We start from the raw sequence: 21297 nt of genomic DNA on the forward strand, positions 1-21297 counted from the left end.
TTTTTCATAATTACATAACTGCAGGAAATGCTTACTTTTCCAGAATTTTGAGTTTGTGAGCAAATTTTACAACTTCAGATTTGAAAATTTTCCAAACCGCTAGGTTGCTACACTCCCTCGCAAAGAAATACAACTTAACTATATATTTTATCAATCAGAAATCACTTGAAAAAAAAATTTGCTCAACTTAATTACTACAAAAAACACAACTTCTTCACGCTGATGATAATCTCATAATAAAAATATCCGTTTGCCCCCAAATGCCCTTTTTGGCATATAATAGCCCGTTTTTTGGCTTTGCCGCCCCCCAAAAAAGAATTGAAAATGCGTTCCGCCGCCCATAACATTATTATTATTGTTGTTATTATTATTATTATTAATATGATTATTATTATTACTATCATTATTATAAGCATTATAATCATTGTTATTTATTTCCTTTCTCTCTCTCATATTCTTTTCTCATATAGGTTGCAGCAGTTATTTTTGCCATCATCAACATTGGAATTCAGGGTTATTATATCATAAAGAGCAAAACACATGGAACGTGAGTTACTTTTTTTTTGTTTCATTTCTTTTTTTTTGCCATCACAAACCTTTGTGCATATAGGTTTCGGTACCGTGTTTAGCCAGTATCGCTAGCAATGCTTGTTGCTCAGAATGCTTGATTTCATGTATTCAATGTGACTTATTTAATTTATATTCCAATTATTTTAATGATACTAATTTCAAAGCAAAAAATAAAAATAATGAATTTCTGTTGATTTGAATGAAACACGCTCTTGTTCGTATCCCAGTTGGTGTCAAGTTTGTGTGTGACTGCATGTAACAACAAGATGAGGATCTGAATCAAATATTGTAGCAGTTTCTTTAAATGTTGAACTACAAATTCTTCACTATCATTTGTAATAACTGATATCCTATAACTAAAAAACAAAAATGTTTGAAGTGAGGTACATAATTATGCTACATTATGGAAGAGAGTTAGATACTTTTGACCGGGATTTCTGATAAAACAAATATGGTTGGAAATAATAGACGTGATAAATCATGTATATTTAACGTTTGAAACACAAAATCAATGAAGTCTTACCTTTTCTATACCAAAAATATCAAGATGCATTTGATATTTTCTTTCGTTACACAGCAGCAAAATCCCCTTGCTATTTACTGGTCTCTACACCGTCACGTGGACCTTGATACTGGTATCATCTTGTATACTATCTGTGGGATTCAGCGAGTACTGTGGGTCGTGGCTAAAAGCTTTTGAAGAAGCAGGGTAAGTCTTAGTTGAGTTCACGATCATTTCTGCTATTATAAACGCCGACGTATTATGTCTAATTTTCTTTAAACAAAGGGTGCTCTTCTGCAACATGAATTGGCTTAGCATGTTGAAAAGGCGAAAGACTGAAGAACGGAGAAAGAAGCGCCTTTGTTTCCACTTCACCCCCTACCGCTCCCCTATACTTACTGAAGCCCCGTGGACTTGATACCACAATCCTCTCTTTTACCGTCACGGACGTTGATTATGGCGCTTTTCAGGTTGATTTCGTGCTCGTCGGAGTATTATAATAAATGAAAGCTTTCTAAAAAATGATCATAAAAATACATTTTTTAAAAATATTTTACACATGTCTTTACACTGTCTTCAAACCAATTTAGTATGCATCTTTATGTTTTTAAAGGATATTGAGCAAATTTCATGAAGAAAATATTATGACTTCGGTGGATTTCCATATACTTGAGATTGATCGGATCAATCGTAATTCTTTGTTAGATGGGGCCCGGACCTTGTATGAAAGATGATCCTGGCAACAAATACTAATCAGATATGACTGATTGCCAATAACATATACGAAAAAAGACGCTGTGTATAACTTACAATTAGAAAAAGTGAAATCAGAAAAGGAATAACCATATTCCTGAGATGCAACACAATCATTTTCAACGGCGCTTGTTTTTATGCTGTATTGACCAATTGAAAAAAGGAACTAATCGCAGTGTACCGCAGAATCATGTGATAATAATAATAATATATTATATATCGCTTAATACATGGTGTTTCTAGGCGTTGTGCAAAACGATAAAGTAACACATATTGATATAATTGACAATTTAATAAACAAGAAAAGAACTGTACTGTTGAAACTATTATCGTATAGCAAATTAAAAGTCAGGTAAGCCAGCCTACTAAAGTTGGAAATACAAAATAATGATAATAATAAAAGCAATGGCGTTTACTAATCCAACAGCTGAAATACTAAGGTTAGACATAATGAATTATTGATGAAATAATAACTGATTAATAAAGGGGAATGGAACCTTTGGAACAAGTAGGCTTGTGTGAAAACAGAAAAAATAAAAAATATAAGAACAAAGAAAGTTTGATAAAAATCTTTGTCGCGTTGCCAATATGATGATCTCCATAGCATTAGTGATCACAATATTCAAATGCTCATAACTTTCTCATTGTTCGTCCGATATTTCTCAAACTTTCGTTGATCTGTTTTTTTTCACACAAGCTATTTTCTCTATGCCCCCCCCCTGTTTCTCTCTCTTTCTAATTTCATGTCATCTTATGTCCAATAGGGAACCATTTCTGGACCATTGCAAATATGTTCAAAAAGTTCAGTGGCACGACGGTTTGAAAGGTGACAGGTTTTACAGCGTGCTTACAACTGCACAGGTATATCCATTTATGTTTTATTGCATGCATAGTCATTGATGTATTTCTTAATAATGATATTTACTATTTTTTAACGGTTACCTGGTTATCTCTTCATGAATAAGGGTGTTTCACCAGAACGTATACTCGGTACACCTTAATTGATAAAGATTAACCCTCGGTTATCCCATGGTCATTGTGTTAGTGATATTTGACATCTACTGCTAGAATAATAGTGATTGCTGCACGGAATAATCATCACTTAAGACTTGACGATAGAGGGTAACAAGCGAGAGAAAAATGAAGTAGTATCGAGAACAATGCAGTTGTTGTATTTTCCAAAGTGGAGTGAATGAGGGTGCCGGGGGAACAGCAAGGCAAGCCCAATAAGCCAGTTCACGGTTAGCTCATGATCAACTTTTTTTTTTTTTTTTCTTTTTAACCCTTCCACAGGGTTCCTTTATTGAAATCATTATAATACATATTTTCAAACAATACATAATTGAATGATTAACACAGTATATGACACACAGGTTAAATATGTACATTACAATATTCCATGAAATTGTCATATTATTTGTATAAAAAACGAAAAATCAAAATGCAAATGATAGAAAAAAAATTCATACAAGATATATACCCACACACACAGACACACACACACACATATATGTGCCTGCGTGCGTGCGTGTGTTTTAGAATGTTATCTGAGAGATTCAATGTAATAAAATGAAAGATGACCACCTTTTTATGAATTTCTTCTCTTTCAGATTTGTTTTATATATATACTTTTCCATACTATAATAAGATTTTATTTCAGACAAAATATGGTCGAAAACTGGAAGACAGTGTTTGCATTTTGCTGCAAAAATTTGTTTTCTAACTATTATCAAAATACAATTAAGAGCTCCATTATTGTTTCCGTAAAAACCGAATAATTTATTCTGATTTAAAATTTTGATGTGCAAATTGTTACGAGAAAACCAGATTTCGAGTTGAGACCATATTTCGTTTGTGTGGGCACAAAAACAAAAAATATGCATAATAGTTTCTTCATTATTATTACAAAAAGTGCATAAGTTATCTGTAACTAATTTAAATCGCAACAAAGCATCTTTCATATAAATAATTCTATTCATTATTTTGAACTGAAACCACCTCATGTTGACATCTGCAGTAGAATAAAAGGGTAACTGATAGTAAAACCTCCATATGGTGTTGTCAAAGTCAAACATCTGTTTCCATTTTATGAGACTTTTGCAATCTTTCAACTTATACTTAAAAAAAAATATTGTAAATGTGAGCACAACCTTTTTTAAATTTTATTATCAAAAGTAGTGCTTCTGGAATGATAGGTTCCATAGATTTTGGTATTACATGTTTATTGAAACTGTATCTAATGGCGTTGCATAGGCCATAATATTGAAGAAAATTTACTTGTATATTGTATTTGCGTTGAAAATCAAAATATGAGAGAAATTTTCCATCTGTTCCCAAAATATCATTAACAAAACGCACCCCATTAACACACCAAGACCTGAAAAATATTACATTATCATTCATTTTAATTTTTGGATTATTCCAAAGGGCTTGACATGCAACGTCATCAACTTTTCAAAACTTTTCTCAAATGACCTTCGTGATTTTTCATTAGGATAAGCACTATCATTTTCAAATGTAGATGTTGCGTAAGCTTTACCGGTAGAGTATTCAAATTCTAGAACAAAAGGCTTGTATAGACCAGCTGAATAGAATAGTACATCAGGGATAAAGTTTGGAAATCTGTTTTATTGTCTGCCTTTGACACATTTGACTATTGTTTAGGCTAATGTCAAATACCAGTGATTATGATGGCTCTATTTATTACTCTTCAGCTTGGATGTGATAAAATGAATATTTTGAAAGGAATACATGAATAATCATCAAATCACAAATGCCTATGTCAGTGAATTTGAAAGCCATCTTCATGGTTTATCTCAAATGACCTTTTTCTGCTCGTGCGCAGTTTGCAACCGTGAACAGGCTTATTGCGCCCCACAACCTGCACAAGGGAGTTTTCACAATAGACCAGTTCGTAGTTATTTCATGGACAATTTTGGTCAAATGACCTTTCATTTCTTTCATTATGATAGGCAGATTTCAAAGCAACATATTACGTAGCCTTGCCTTACAAAGCAGGATGACGAAAATGAATAATTGTTGCATTCCTACTTTGAATGCATATCATAGCATGTTGCACAATGTACTCGGCAAACTGTGAAATACCAGTCGTTCGTGAATGCATTGTTGTTTTTTGTGGATGTAAATGAAACCACAATTCACAAGAATATATCAATAATCAAGACAACAAAGTTGGTGCTTATCTCATTAGATTTTAAACCACATGTCACTGCAGTACACTACAAATGACCTTCATCTGATCATGCGTAGAATCTTTTGATCATGCGCAGAAAGGAACTATGAACTGGCTTGTTGAGACGGCCACGGATTCTACAGCATAGAAAATCATTGGAAAATACCCGTGGTATCACAGGCCTAATTCATTCCCCATAGACTCGTGTGTTAAATTGGCACTTTAAGAAATTCATAAAAAATAAGGATGAAATTCGGGGGTCGAATGTTTACTACCAGTGGATAGGACAAAATTATATCTGGCAATCCATATCTGACCAGAAAAGGGTCCCTCGACCGGCTCATTTTAAAAATAAATTGGCGTGTTTGAAGACATCGTCGGAGGGAGCAGATTCATCACCTCACACAGCAAAATAGCCCTAAACCTTCCGCCAGTCAAAATATAGTCCAAAATTGGTGATATCTCTTCCCAATTTGGGAAAAGGAAGTTCAGTAATTACCAAAAATAGAATCAGTGTGAGATGGACAATCATATGCATACACTTTGTCAATCAGCCATATCAAAATAAAAAAAATAGCAGTGGGTTGGCTCGAATGAATATCTCTTGCTTTCCCAATGTTAATAGGCCCGTGCAGCCCCGTCAAATCACAATGAACACCTGAGAGATCTGTGTAAAAACAATGACAAACCGGGACAGCTGATTCGTCGTAGGATTCTGAGCTGATGAAAAATTGTAAATGTGTCGTTTGACCAGAGTCCAGGGGTCCGTTGCAGAAAGAGTTGCAATCAATCGCAACTCTAAAAATCATGCGCAACTTGATTTTCAACCAATCAACAGCGCGCATTTTGGACTTGCGATTGATTTTTTGGTTTGCGTTTAAACGCAACTCTTTCTGCAACGGGCCCCAGGGCTCCGTAACACAAAGGTTTGCGATGAATCGCACATATGAACGAATCGCATTGATTGGTCCCTGGTCAGTGTTTTAAACCTTATGCGCTTATAACATTGATATTGATTGGTCAGTTTATTTAGCGATTGATCGCTAATCTGTGTGTTACGGAGCCCAGGACGAAACAGCTGTTATGGTTCTATTCATCGATTTTTCGACAAAAACTTCTTTGTCATGAAGGGCTTTTTCACAATAGATTTTCAACGTTCCAGAAAGTGTCGTAGTAGTAGTTGCAAAAAAACATTTGTTGGCTCAAACGACAAAGGCACTGTGTCGGTTCCTGACATTTGTTTTCTTTTGTTATCATGTCATTACTGTTAAAATTCGGTTTGTGATTATCATAAAACTTGGTGCTTGGTTTAAGGATTATAATCTTGCGTTTTATCATTATATTAAACACTTTGTTCTTTCTCTCTTTTTTAATGTTTCAGACAGCAGCCTGGATATCGTTTGGTGTATGGATGCTTTTACCTTTGGTTGCTTGGGCTGGGGTACGTTTTGTCACGAATCGGCGTCATCCCGATCAAGCCTCGGACGTGCCCACGTGATCCCAAAAGCGTCAACCAATCAACTTCAAGTGTCTACTGTGAATAGCTACCGTCCTCTTTGTAAAATTAATCAAGGACGTTTTTTGTTTTATATTCTCCACGAAAAGATGGATTATGCGCATTTGTATTACATTTACCATGTTTACAATCTAGAATCAAATATTAACAAGCGAGTAGTTTCCTTTCCATAGGTAAGGTCCAATTGAGATCACTCATAATACAAGAACAGAACAATATTTCGATGTTTTTCGAAGGAAATTCTGGATTTATAGAATACAAACAAAATGAAGACATTGGCACCTTTCGGGTCTCTCTTCTACTCTATTATTTTTTCTTGGTATTCCACCTATGATGACAAAAATCTTACCATATTAAAGGAGAATCTAACCCCAATAAAAAAGTTGTTTTTGATTGGAAAAGAAAAATCAGACAAATTGGAAGACTGAACAATATCGTACAAACAATAAGAATGTTATGAATTTTTAAAATGTGTAAAAATAGGCAATCACTATACCATTCTTTTCAAGCTGTACCTCATTCACTTAACATAATTCTGTTTTGGCCCTCTATTTTGATATTTTTGTTCGACTCACAAGTTCAGCTTACTTTCTTAATTTTACAGATTTTGGCTAATTGTAATAGTAACAATACACGTCTTATTTCTTTTGCGTCATCTGCTTTTTAAATCATTGTATTTTTATTGTTAATTGTATGTTTCCTTATTTCCTTCACATGTAATCCATTTATGCCTTTCTTATGTTGTTGTTTGTAAATGAATTGTTATCATTGGTATGTTATACTTTGTACACTGTCACAGGGCCCCATGGGAGACCACACATTGTTGAATGGGCTTCACTGTTTTTAAATAAATAAATGGAAATTTCAAATTGGCCGCACTTCTGATGCATAGTGATCTAAGGCAAGGACTATTATTCCACTTACTCCTACATATAAATGTCATTTTTTCAAAAGGTTTTACTTCAAATCATATTTTTCTTTCATTAGTACATAAAACAATAAGCTACCTGGGAAATGTTTTGATTACTGCCCCAGGGGAATAGGTACTTAAGAGAAAACTTCAGAGTTGTCCTTGCTCCTTTTATTTATCCTGTTGCCAATTTTTTGAAATTTACTCAGTCTTAGGGATCTCAGTTCTAAAGCAGCCATGGTAATCTTTTTATTGCCTGTCCTATTTCTTTTAAATTTTCAACATCCTGTTTTTCTTATTTTTCTCTTTTCCAAAACAACATTTTATGACCAAGGTTGGATTCCATTTTAATGTTTTCTGTCCTTTTTAATGCGTGAAAAAACCTCCTTATTTCTCTCCCTGATATTTATCATTTTTATTTGCTATACATGTATTTCATTTTTTTCCAGAAATTATTTTTGGGTACCTGTTGTGAAAGTATTCAATCCATTTTTTATGAAATTGGAGTGTTGCACCACTCTACGCTGAACGAAGTAATTTCTTTTTCTGACTTATCATTTTCATTACATATCAAGCATGCGATCTTAAACACAGGAGTAATACCTGAAAAAATGGTTACAAATTGTAATTTCTTCCTATTAAAGCCTCCTCTGTAATCATTTGTTACATTATCCGTAAAATAATACAAATGGTTTTCGCAAACATAATTCATATGTTAATATATCTGAGACATCCTTACTGGAATGTAAATAAATTGAGGTACTATAGGGCCTCAATTCCTATGTGACTATTTTCTACATTGTTGACCAAAAGATTGGACTTTTGTAAAGTCACTATATTTTTACGTGTGAACGTACGTGTTTAGATTTACGAGATTGCTTAATTTCATTATGAATTTGTATATTTTTTTTAAAAATATAATTGGTATATTTACATATGTTTGTTTGAACTGAATTATGATCTAGGGATGAATAAAATGACGTCTCACACCGCGGCTAGCGGCTACGCATGTGTGTCCAAATCCTAAATACTAAACGATTACTTGTGTTTAATGATATAGAATTTTAATTCAAATCTCCAGAATTTGGTCTGTGATGCTCTGTGGTGATCTCCAAATTGGCAATGGTGTTTCTACCACACTTATTTCAATATGAAAGTTCGAAGAAATACTATCATTTCAATTTAAGTTCGGAATAACGCTAGACATGTTGCAATCAGAATTCTGCTTTAAGGTCGGAGTGAAGTCCAACTCGGCTCCAAGTCGCAACCGACAATAAATGATGTCATAGCGATTTGGAATTTGGTGACTGTTTGTGGCAGAACTACTTTTTTTCAATACCAGAAATTAAATTTCAAACTGTTTGCTACAGAAGATGAAAATCGGTAAAAGAAGAGTTTAAAAAAGCTGTAAAACTACGCACGTGCATAGTATGGGGGTAATGAATGCTTTGTTAATTAAATTGTTCGTTGTAACTATAATCTGAAGTATTGGCATCTGCTTGACATTTGAAATGTAATTATTTGTATAAATTTATAAAATATGGACGATTGATTCTAAATTCTCTTTGTTATTTGTCAGTTTGAACAAAGATACCATAGTCCAAACATGCAAAGGTATCATGGGGGATGCCGTATACCCGAAAATATTTGTAAAGAACTTTATTTTAGATTTTGAATTCTACCTTCCTCCCTATCTCGAGTGGTGTACATATACCTGGCAAACCTTGTTACGAGAAACAAATTCAAATAATATTCTAATTGACAAAGAGAACAAAAACAACAGCAAAAACAGTCATCACCAACTTTGGAGGTATTTTCTGAGCAAACATTTTTATAACAACATCCCCGCCTCCACCCTACCCCGTGAAGAGAGAGAGAAAAGGGGCGAAAGGAATGGAAAAAGGGAGGAAGAGGAAAGAAATAAAGGGGAAAGAAAAGGAAGGGGGAAATAAAAGAAAGGCAAATAAAAAGAATGGAAGAGGGGAAAATAAAAGATAATAGTTTCATCATGTTTCCTTGTATTGTCATATATTTTTAATCGAATTTTCCACCTTGATTTATTTCAATTGATTATAATATATTTTCTTTTCAGTAACTCTTCTGGTTTTGATGTAATGTGCCCTGCCTGTGTCAGTTATGCGACCGTGTGTATCCGTGTTATTTTATATACTGTTTCTTTATTGCTTTTTGTTCAATAAAGTGATGCAAAACAACATTGTGTATTATTTATGATGAAAATAAAACAAAACAATCAGTCATGGCAGTTGAAGGCGAAAGAAATATCACGTAGGTACGAAATATTACACGTGAGAAAAGAACATGTTCTTAATGTTATAATTGCTGTTATTGATGTTATCATTTCTGCTGCTGCCATTAGAATAGGCATAATTATTGTTATCAATATTATCATCATAATTATCATCATCTTGATTACCACTATATTATTATATAATAGATGTAGAAATAGCATCAGCAGCAGCAACAGTTGTAGTAGCAGTAGTAGCACTAGTAGTAGAAGTAGTAGTAGTAGTAATAATAGTAGTAGTAGTAGTGGTGGTAGTAATAGAAGTGATATCACTTTTTATTATTACTAATAGTAGTAGAAGTTGTAAAAGCAGAGAAATATCAATATTCTGCTTTTTCCTTTCTCTCTCTCCCTCTAATTTTCATGATTAAGTGTTTTAAGAAAGACCTTTTCTTGAGATCAAAGCGCCAAACGAGATCCTTTCGCATTTGCATCAGATCTCAATGTATATATGAATATTCATAAATTGATCTGCGATTTCCGCGGATGCGCAATTTGCGTTTACGATGTTTTGGAGTCGGCAGTGAATTAATACGTGCGAGGGAAATGTTATTGGCTCTAAATCGCCAATTTTGAGACTGATAGAAGCGTGGAAAAGAAGTGAAACTTTATGAAAAGTAAGTTTTTATTGTTTTTAAAGGTCGTTTTATTGCTTGAGTTTTGTATCCCCCCCCCCCATAAAACCCCATCCCTTTTCACTCGGAGTATCAGAGCGAGTTTTGTACCTTGACGTTCGGGGAGGTGTAGCATAGTGTAGCGGTAGTGATTGGAGTGGAGCCTACGCGATCATTATTTGAGGTAAGCACATCTCATGCTACTCTTTCATTTGTTAAAAAATCACAAAAGCTATAACTTTCAACATACAGAAGGTGTTTTCCTGGACCTCTCCAAGGCCTTTGACACTATGACATACTTCTTTCCAAACTTGAAAACTACGGAGTTCGTGGGAAGGCCTTGGAGTGGTTCAAGAATTACCTCATAAATCGTAAACACTTTGTATGCATAAAGAAAAAAAAAATCTTCTCTACAAAATGTTAATTGGTGTGTTCCTCAAGGTAGCCTATTGGCATAACTTTTATTTACAATCTTTATAAATTACATCCACATCTCATCTAAAATATGTTATATCCTTTTGCTGACGATTCAAATGTTCTTTATTCTCATCCTAATCCCGTCAATATATTGAACATTGAACTGGATAAGTAAGTATGGATAAGGTCTGATAAATTTGTCAATTAATGTACAAAAACGAAATGTATTGTATTTTTTACAATTATTTAGAAAAATCATCATCAAATTGGACAATGCAGACAATGAAGTTGTTGCTTCAACTAAATTTTTAGGTCTGATAGTAGACAAGAATTCATCTTGGAAAATACACGTTCAATTCAATTCAATTTCTTTTATTTAATTTTCAACAGAACAAAGTAATGTGGTCAAAATAGTTAGAGTGAACTTATACAGACAAAAATAAATTCAGGCATGTACAGTATATGATATTTATCTATAAGCATGATAAGTATAACACGTTGACTCTATATGCCGTACAATTTCACGTAATGTTGGTCAAGTTGATTCTTCCAACTTCCTCCCTAAAATTCTTTATTCAACATTAATTCTACGTTATCTAAACTACGGGATAATTGTTTGGGGAAATACATATACATCGTACTTAGAATATTACTTTTAAAGAAGAAGGCTTTGCGTGTAATATTTTTAACATGTCATGGAGATCCCATACAGACCAATTGTTTATCGATAATACATTCATGAAAATAAAAACATAATATCAATATAACTTGGGTCGATTAATGTATCAATAAACCAATGATATGCTACCAGCAATCTTTGATTCTTCATTCAACAAAAACAAAATTATTTATAAATACCCTACACGTCAATCTGACGATTGACGAATTTTATCTACCTCTACCCCACAATTCTTGCCAAATCAATGTTCATTTTCGAATGCCTTTGAACTTGGGGTACCATTCATAATACCATCAAAGTTTCCCCAAGCATGAATTCTTTTAAATCTAATTTTTAAAAGTTTCTTCAAGATACTCGTCAATTGATTTAACTGTTCATCACTCAAACATTATATTATTTCAATTTGTTTTATATAGCATTACGAACCCTGTTTTTGTGAACGCCTTTCGTTTTCTGTTGATCCGTGAGATTCCATGTAAGTGCCAGGGCAGAAATCTGGAGACTTTTAATCTTGCTTTCTTTCATTTTCTCTATCTTTCCTTTTTTCAAACTTACATTTAGCTTGATTTATGCCCAAATTCTCACTATGCTGTATTTGTTTATGCTTATACTGTTTATACGAATATCTCATTAGGAGGCTGCACTCTACAAGCTCTGCTTTTCAGCAGCTTTCTACATTTTCAACCTGTTTGAATAGTTATCTTCATTATTGTAATATAAAATTTCCTTGTTCTATTGATTATGTATCAAGATGTATGGAACAAAACATTGTAAATGTTGGAGATGTAAATGATTGAAATCAAATGAAATAAAGTACATTCTTCTAAATCTCATCCATTATGGGCAATTAATAGCGATGAAAAAGGAAGCTATATGTAGTCATAGAATCATACCAATATTGTACCTTCCTTTGACAAAGAGAAAAAAAACAAGGAAAGAGCAAATGCTATAGAGATAAAACTTAAGTTCATTGTCTTTATTTCTCTGACCACCCTTTCACACGTAAAAAATCGTAATTTGAATGATGATTCCAGTGAAAAAAATAAGACTAATGACAAATACTTAGCAAGTGTAAACCAAACTACATGTACAACATGATTAGAATTTCGAACGCTAATCATAGCCAAGAATTCAATAGCAATCATCATTAAAATTATGATTAAAGATACACGTGTGAAAAATCCAAGAGCAGACCCTCAAGATTTTCATTCAGTGTTTATATTGTATTTAAATCATTTACAGCGTGCCTCTTAACTCATTACCATGTCTTTAAATGACCTGTGAGATTTGTCCACCTTTCCACCTTTCTTTATACTTTAATTTTCCCAGTATTTCAGATACCCGGCTGAAATAACAACCTCTGCATTGAATATGGGCAAATTCTTGATATTTGTATCCATAGATGGATGATGATGTTACATACTGTCATCTTCCAAAAATGTTACGAAGGCATTTGTATTATAGTGTGTAATTCGGAATATCAAACCACAGTCCGAAGTTTTAAACAGTTCCAGCATCCGATTGGTGGTAGATGTTTTGTAATATACAGGGCGTCCAAAAAAGGAAATACGAATGCCCTATTAGTTTCTTCAATTTCAGCAAAGAATTCAATTAACATTATTCTAAAATTAAGATTTAATCGCTAAATTGCTAAATATTGTATATAAATGAATGAATTGTAATGGCCAAAATCTTGTAAGATTAGATGGAGCGCGCGAGCGGAGCGACCGTGCGAGAAACTTTGCATGAATGCAAAGTTGGGCGAATTGAGCACTTTGACAAGTTATTTAGATTTTGAATGATGCATTTTCCCATTATAAAATACAACAAAATGGTGTGGGACATTTGATATTGTGCCCCCCCCCCCCTCTTTCCATGAATTGTGTGTGTGTGTGGGGGGGGGGGTCCCTGAGAATTCCGACCATGCTATACCGTATAGCGTGTTTTACCCCAAAGTTGTACGATAAGGGCTATGATTAACACTAATGGTACCCAATATGGTTCATTTGGTCAGACTACGTAGCGCATCATCCATGGCGAAGATCAACTCGATGGTGCGCGCTAGCATGAGTTTATTGCAGTCAGGACTATTTGATATTTATTTATTTCTTCATTCATTTCCAATATATTTAACCAGAGAAGCCCACTCAGCAATAAACGATCTCCCGTGGGGCCCCGGAATACATGATAAAACAAGTATAAAAAATTTTAGAAAACGTAATTATGCAAATGTTTACACAGAAATTTTCTAAATGATATATTAAACTCGTATCATAACAGAAAAAAATAAGCATACCGCATCGTTAAGAAAATAAGACATACTAATTTGTAAATGAACAAAATTACACACAAAGCAAGACATATACAAACTGGGTTTCAAAGAAGTTTATTAAACTTCACAAGCGCACTATCAATACAGTCAAAATGAACAAAGTTTTGACACAGGCGAGCTTCAATAAGCTTTACGAAGCACATATCAATAATTAAGAGATAACAAACAGGCTGTAGCCCCATAAATCAATCCAAAGTCACAAAATGGCAAAAGACCAATGAAAATAAAATGAGATCAAACCGAATGGACATTCTTTGCTTGACTGCTAATAAGTCCTTTCATACATCATGCTTCTTTTACCTCAGTATGTGTGCTTGAAATGTTAATTTTAAAGTCCTGTAACTTCTTAGTTTTTGAAGCAATCGAATAAACATTGAATAATCATACTGTGAACTTTAGTAAACTGGCAAATTTGTTTAAATCTTATTTCATTTCCATTGGATTTGGATTCCCGAACCAATAGAACCACGGATAGACAAGATAGATATGCGCCTTTCAAAATTTGGTACTGTTGTTTCTATATAGATAACTTAACATTGACAATAATTGTTGATCACCACCTAGCAAGCTGGATACGTTCACTATTCAGTACGTATTAAAAAAAAGTTTACACTTTGCAAAAGCCATGGGAATTAAAAAATATACATGTGGGTAATTTTTTCACATATGTTCTTGGGTTTGGGTCTCATCTATCCAATGAAAATAAAAGTTTTGACAGAATGTTACACTTGAGTGAGCACTGTCCATTTTTGTACAGCTCGCAGAAATCTGTTTGCGCAGAAATGCTTGCTTTCAAGCTGTGTCAAGAGGAAAGGGCGAAATCAAACTTACCCTTTGAAAATTTGTCCATCCTTTTTCCATGCACTTTTAGTCAATTGAAATAAAACGGACACATTCAAGCATTTTGTAACAATTTTGCCACCAAAATTGACATTTTAACACTTAGTAAGCACAACCTTTACCATTTTTGTGCCAGCTAGATCTGAAGAAATAACTGAATATGAACAAAAAGTTCATATCAGACATCTCCAGCATTTTTCACTAGGTTTTTGTCATTTAAAGTGGGTTTACATTTCATTTTTCATTTAATACTTGTTTCTCCACACTTTTCCCAAGCTTGACAATGATTATCAAAATGAAAATCAAGCCTAAGCCATTTCATGTAAAGCACAGCTCAATGTAAAGCAAATGTCGTCACGATGGCCTCGGTGTGTGGGGGGAGTGAGATGGGGTGCAATTCACTCTTTGAAGTACTTTTGCCAAGGAAACAAGTTAAAAAAGGTAAAAGATATCTTCAAATCAATTTTACTAGCTAAATTCAATGGGTTCTTCATGATTAAGGTCTACTTTTATTGGCATAACTATTTCAAAGTTCTGCGCAAATTATTTTTCACTAAGTTTTCAAAAGTAAGTGGTGCTCACTCAATATTTTTCGACAGTTATATCGTCATTTGCTTAAATGGATCGGTACCAATCTTACAATGTGGAATAATCTTCAGGATATTACAAATGTATAATTTTACAGGATTTTTTCGAAGTGTAAACTTTTTTTGATACGCACTGTACAGCGCGTCCCATTAAAATGTCAAACTAGAAAGTTCATTTCTTGTTAACTTAAATTGGAATTTCATTGGTCTCGCTTCAGTGATTTTGAAAACACAGTCTATTATGTAACAGTAGTGCTTGTCATCCCATTCCAAGTGTGCATGCCGCGTGCAGCACTGCTGCGTGCCCTGATCTGATCCAGGATAGAAGACGTATAACCTTTTTTTCATACATACAATATTTTTTCATGGTTTCTTGTCAAGGGTGCTGATGGATTTAATGTGATAAATAAATGGGATACTGTCTAAAAAACATAATTTTTAATGAAATATATCATTCAGGTTTAAAGTTTGTGTTTAATACTGTATTTTGACTTTCAAAATGGCCGCCATAGACATTGATTGCAATTATGTACAATGCGAACTGGGAAATAAATTTTCACAGGATTGAGTACCATAAGTGCACGTAATTCTGATCTATGAGTAAAAAATTGTATGAAAGCATACAAGATATATCAGTTCTCCTGCTATAGGTAGGTGATAAATAGTGTATTTTGAAAGTCAAAATGGCCGCTACAGGCCCTAACATTATTATGTACAATGTGAATGGGGACAATGATTTTAACAGATTTTCACTTTGCTTGACGAAATGGTGGTGTATGAGTAAAAATATTGTCTGAAAACATGATTACTAACGAAATATATCATATATAAAATTTAGGTAATTAATGTTATATTTCAAAATTCAAAATGGCTACCATATGCCCTTTTGAGAAAATTATCTGTTCTTATTCAAATTGTACATAATACAGGAAGGGCCTATGGCAGTCATTTTAAATTTCAGAATGCATCATTTATCACCTTATACACTAGATATGATATATTTCGTTAGAAACCATGGTTTCAGACAATATGTCACTCTTACATCACAATTATATAGAATACTTATATTCAAGCAAAGCCAAAGTCTGTTAAAATCATATGTACTAAATTACAATTTAGGCTACATAATACTTTTAGGGCATACAGCAGCCATTTTGAATTTCAAAGTACAGCATTTATAACCTCCATGACCAACATGTGATGTTTTTATTTAGAAATCACATTTAAGACAATATTTTTTCTCGTACCTCACAGTTACATGCATATTTTATGCAAATAAGTTTTTCTAAACGCATGTAACATAATTTATTTAGGGCTTGGAGCGGCTAGTTCCAATGTCAAATACAGTATTTATCACTTACATGGTAGAAGAAATGCTATATTTCATAAAAATCATGCTTTCAAATAATATTTTACTCATACGGATTTCATAGTCAAGCAACTCCTAATTCTTTCAAAATTACATGTCCCCATTGACATTGTAGATAATATTGTTAGGGCCTATAGGGGCCATTTTGAATTTAACAATACAGCATTTATCTCATGCATGACAAAAGAAATAAAATGCTAAGCTAGAAAACATGTTTTCAGAGAATATTGTACTCGTATATCACAATTACATGCATTTAATGTTCGTATTCTTTTGAAAATTAGTTTCACTATTTGCGTTGTATTTAATGTAAAATGGGCCTATGGCGGCCATTTTGAATTTCAAAATACAGCATTTATCACATAAATTGCATCTTAAATACTATAATTCGTCGAAATTGTGTCTTTAGCCAGTATTCCACTCGCTTATCCTAATAATATGCATTTTAGTACTCACTCTTGTGATTTTCTGTTGTCCATTAACATTATACATAATACTGTCAGGGCGTTTTGTGGCTTTTTTAAGGATCAAGTTCACGCCAGGAAAATGCTGACTTGAATAAATAGAGAACAATCAAACTAGCACAGTGTTGAAATTTCATCAAAATTGGATGTAAAATATTAAAGAAAGTTATAAGTGTTGCTTATTTTTCACAAAACAGCGATATGCACAACTAGGTGAGTCAGTCGATGATATCCATCACTCACTATTTCTTTTGTTTTTTTAATTGTTTGAATTATTTCCTTTTTTATAGATTTTACAATAACGACCAACTTGTATTAAACGATGCTAATTCCACATGTTCAGGGAGGAATTAATCGTTGTATCATGACAATGAGGGGAAAATTAGAATATTCAAATAATAAAATACAAAAGAAATGGTGAGTGGATGACGTCATAGTCTTCTCATTTGCATACAAGCCTGGATGTGCATGTAACTGTTTTGTGAAAAGCAGAACTTTAAAAATGTCACAACTTTCTTATTTTACATCCGATTTTGATGAACTGTTCACGGTTATGCTTGTTGGATTTTTCTCTTTATATTAAAATCAACTTTTTGTTAGGATGGACTTGTCTTTAAATACTAAAATGCTTCATTTATTACATACATGACATAACATTTCGTTAACAATCATGTTTTCATCCATTACTTCACAAAAAACCACAATTACTTGCATCTAGTGCTCACTTTTGTGAAAATTATTTTTCCCATTCATATTGTACATAATGTTGAGTACAGTGGTCTATGGCGGCCATTTTGAATATCAAGAAAATAAGTATTTTTCCAAAATCTTTTTTTTTCAGAGAGTATTTCACTCCTGCAACCCAATTACATACATTCTATAGCCAATGTGCTGGCAAATTCATGATTTTCATGGGTAATTTGCATACATGTATTTTGGCGGCCAAAGTCGAATTTGCCAATTTTCGGAAAATGCTTGAGGTTACACGAGTGGCATCATTCAGATTCATAATCAGCACCATCGAATTGACAAGAAACCTTGAAAAAATATTGTATTTAAAGAAAAATTATGAAAAAACAAGGTTTGGTCAATTTCCTACGGGGCCTATCCTGGACAATAGGCCCTATATATATACGGGTCTACACCCACATGCACACGCAATATAAACGTGGGACGTTATGTGCGTATGACCTTTGGAGTACTTTTATTTACCGTGTTTACACTTGATCTGCTTTGGGTTTAGAACCAAAAGCAGATTCTGCATCGGCTCGTAGTTCTGAACCTACTACTTTGGTGGTGCAAATTGCCGATTCTGAACCGCGAGCCGATGCAAGTTTATCGCGTTTACACGCTATGACATTTAAGCCGATGCAAAAGCCGATTAGTATAAACATGGTAATTGTTTCCTGTGGTCTAAAAAACAGCCGCGCGTGGAAGCTCTATCCACCCATTGATATCGATGATTAACTCCCAATCTGGTGAGGTGCCGTGGCCGAGTAGTCTAAAGCGCCCGGCTACACCATGAAAGGCTTCTTTTTTAAAGTACATTAATTAATCAATCAATACATTTGAATGAAAAACACCTTTTCATTATTAGATATTTACCGCTACTGTGCTTAATTAATGACTACCTGGCATACCAAGGCATTTGGAGAATCACATGGCATGTCATGCATCTTACCGTAGGACATTTTCAAACCCACACAAATATCAGCACCGTTATTGTCAGGTTGGCTAGGACCCCAATCTGTAACAGTTTAAGAAAGAGAGAAAAGGTTTTATAAACCAATTTGCAACAAGCTCATTATTCACCCTCTCTCGAATGTTTGTCCCCATTTCTAATTAGGATAAGCACTTGATTAACACGTTCAAATGAACATGTTGCGTAAGCTTTTTTGTGGTATTAATATTTAAAAAAGATAAGCATAGGTCACCTAGTTGACTAGAACTAGATCGTCGTTGCTTGAATTTGGAAATCATTTGTTGCTTTTTCCGCTTTTGGCACAGGGAATATTATTTGGACTACTTTCAAATACTAATGGTTTTCGACTCGCCGTATGGCCGCCGTAGGGGAAAAGTTAGTGTGCAACTTTGAATGTATGAATAATCTTCAAATAGCACATACTTAAGTTAGTGAATTTGAAAACGGGGACGTTCACGAGAATAATAATTTGATTTAGTAGTGAGTTTTTCTTTTTACCTGAGTTTTAGAGAAGGAAGCATGAATTCTTGAAAGCAAGTAACCAGAGGGCCCTCTCTGACAGACCTTGTAATGGAGGATTAATGCCATAACAAAGGGCACTAGCGCACCAAGTGGGAATCGAACCCAGGTCACAAGAATCAGAAACCCCAGCTCTACCGACTGAGCTATTGCGCCTTCCAGGCCATGTATATCCTTTATTCCAGCATAATCATAGACGATAAGTTTGTTTCTTCGTTGTCAACGCAAGTTTTGTCTATAAGGGCTCACAGGTCTAATTCATTTCCCATAGACTCGTGTGTTAAAAGTGGCACTTCGACCGGCTCATTTATAAAAAAAAACAGCATTTATGAAGACTACACCTGACGCGACCAAAATGACGCGACAAACTGGGCGTTGTGGCGTGCGCCTGTAATCCAAGCTGTGGGGAAGTTACAAATTGATGCAGAGGTTCGAGCCCTGGTCACGTCTTTCGGATGGTGACGTTAAAGGTCGGTCCCAGACGTAAATAATCATATCTGATTGATACACTTCTGACAAAACTAAAATACACACACACACACACACACAAATTCATCACCTGAGAGAGTAAAATGACCATAATTCTTCCGCCAGTGAAAATATAGTTCCATAGTGGTGATATATCTTTCCAATTTGGAAAAAGTAAGTTCAGTAGGTACCCTTATATCAATATCAAATTAAAAAATTGAGCAATTGGCTCAGCTCGAATGAATATCTTTTGCCTGCCAGTTGTGATTAGGCCCGTGCAACCATTATAAAACACGCCAGGAATAGGCAGATGACTGCTGCGAAAACTCCCTATAGTTGACGCATGCGTGGAAGGAAACTATAGGAAGGGGTCACGATTAGGCTAGTCACTTGGCCTTACTTGAAGCTTTCTCATCCCGAGACGTAAAATCAAACCTGGACGACATTGATTCTGTTAATCATTGACAATGGTTAAATACACCATGCATTAAGGGAAGATAAAGACTTCCTCAAACCATCATCCCCACACGAAAAAAAACCGTACATGGTTTTAGTATTCATATAGGTTCTTATTTATTATATTTATTGAATTAGTCATTACTGATTGCTCACACATTAATTCATATTCTTGTTCGTCTCCGGTGCTTTTCCTTAAAAAAGACTATTCTTTGTAAAAACTATTTTTCATTCGTGTTCTCGTAGCCGAGCATATAACGCAAATTGTCGTTACTATATGAAAATAAACAGTATAAGTTAAGCATTTTTAACTTCAATACAAATAGGGTCCAGCTCATCAAATATGATTATCACACCTCAAAAAGTGACATTTGGAATTCGATATATGTGATTGTATTTGTAATTTCTTTCTTTCACAATTTTCCTTGAGTGTTTTTACCATGTTTTGTGGAGCATCGTATATTTAAATAATTCTTGAAGTAAAACGAATGAATCGTAAGTAATTTCCTCGGCCTTAATGCCTGACTGGGTTGGAGTGGAATCATTTTTCGGGAGGGGAGTAATATCACGAATCGATTCAAGTCATCTTCGAAAAGGTTTGGGGAAGCGTCAACGTGGCCGAGGGTCCGCGATGACGATTTCCTCCGTCAAGTGAATTATGAGGGAAAATATGACATTGAAAAATGGGCCTCATGCACCCTCGACCTCGTGGGAGGACCATGGGCCGACTGCACGAAAGGGTCTCCCCAAGGATCGTCTTTCGTGTCGCCCATCTTTTATGATGTATGCGGGATATTTCTGAAATGTATGATAAACAAATAAAATTTGTTAGCTAGCATTTAAATCAATTTGCATACAATTTCATGATATATCACATCATTTTATAAAAATTTATTTTAACGGATGAATAAAATATGTCTTCAGGTAATTAATTGAAAATGCGTTTCACATGGCGCATCATAATTAATGGGCGACACGAAAGACGGTTCGTGCAAAGACCCTTTCGTGCAATCGGCCCCAGTGTTTTTACTTACATCGGTAGTCAGTTTGCGTGTTTTCTCTGTCTGTGTAGCACTCAAACGATCCGCTTACTTTTGCACA

At 34.2% G+C, this 21297-nt stretch overlaps 1 protein-coding gene across 2 annotated transcripts in view; it reads left to right on the forward strand.

Moving 5' to 3' along the window:
* Nucleotides 1-6873, forward strand: part of LOC121423300 (transmembrane protein 179B-like) — a 39867-nt gene extending 32994 nt beyond the window's left edge. Inside the window, exons 3-6 of one of the 2 annotated variants that reach the window (XM_041618640.1) lie at nucleotides 471-547; nucleotides 1148-1279; nucleotides 2590-2686; nucleotides 6400-6873. In XM_041618640.1, coding sequence (XP_041474574.1) covers nucleotides 471-547; nucleotides 1148-1279; nucleotides 2590-2686; nucleotides 6400-6516 — 423 coding nt within the window. In that variant the 3' untranslated portion in view covers nucleotides 6517-6873. The remainder of the gene's footprint in view (nucleotides 1-470; nucleotides 548-1147; nucleotides 1280-2589; nucleotides 2687-6399) is intronic. The other variant, XM_041618641.1, reaches the window with a different exon arrangement.
* Nucleotides 6874-21297: the final 14424 nt, after the last annotated feature.

Source organism: Lytechinus variegatus, chromosome 10, assembly GCF_018143015.1.
Source record: "Lytechinus variegatus isolate NC3 chromosome 10, Lvar_3.0, whole genome shotgun sequence".
Lineage (NCBI taxonomy): Eukaryota > Metazoa > Echinodermata > Echinoidea > Temnopleuroida > Toxopneustidae > Lytechinus > Lytechinus variegatus.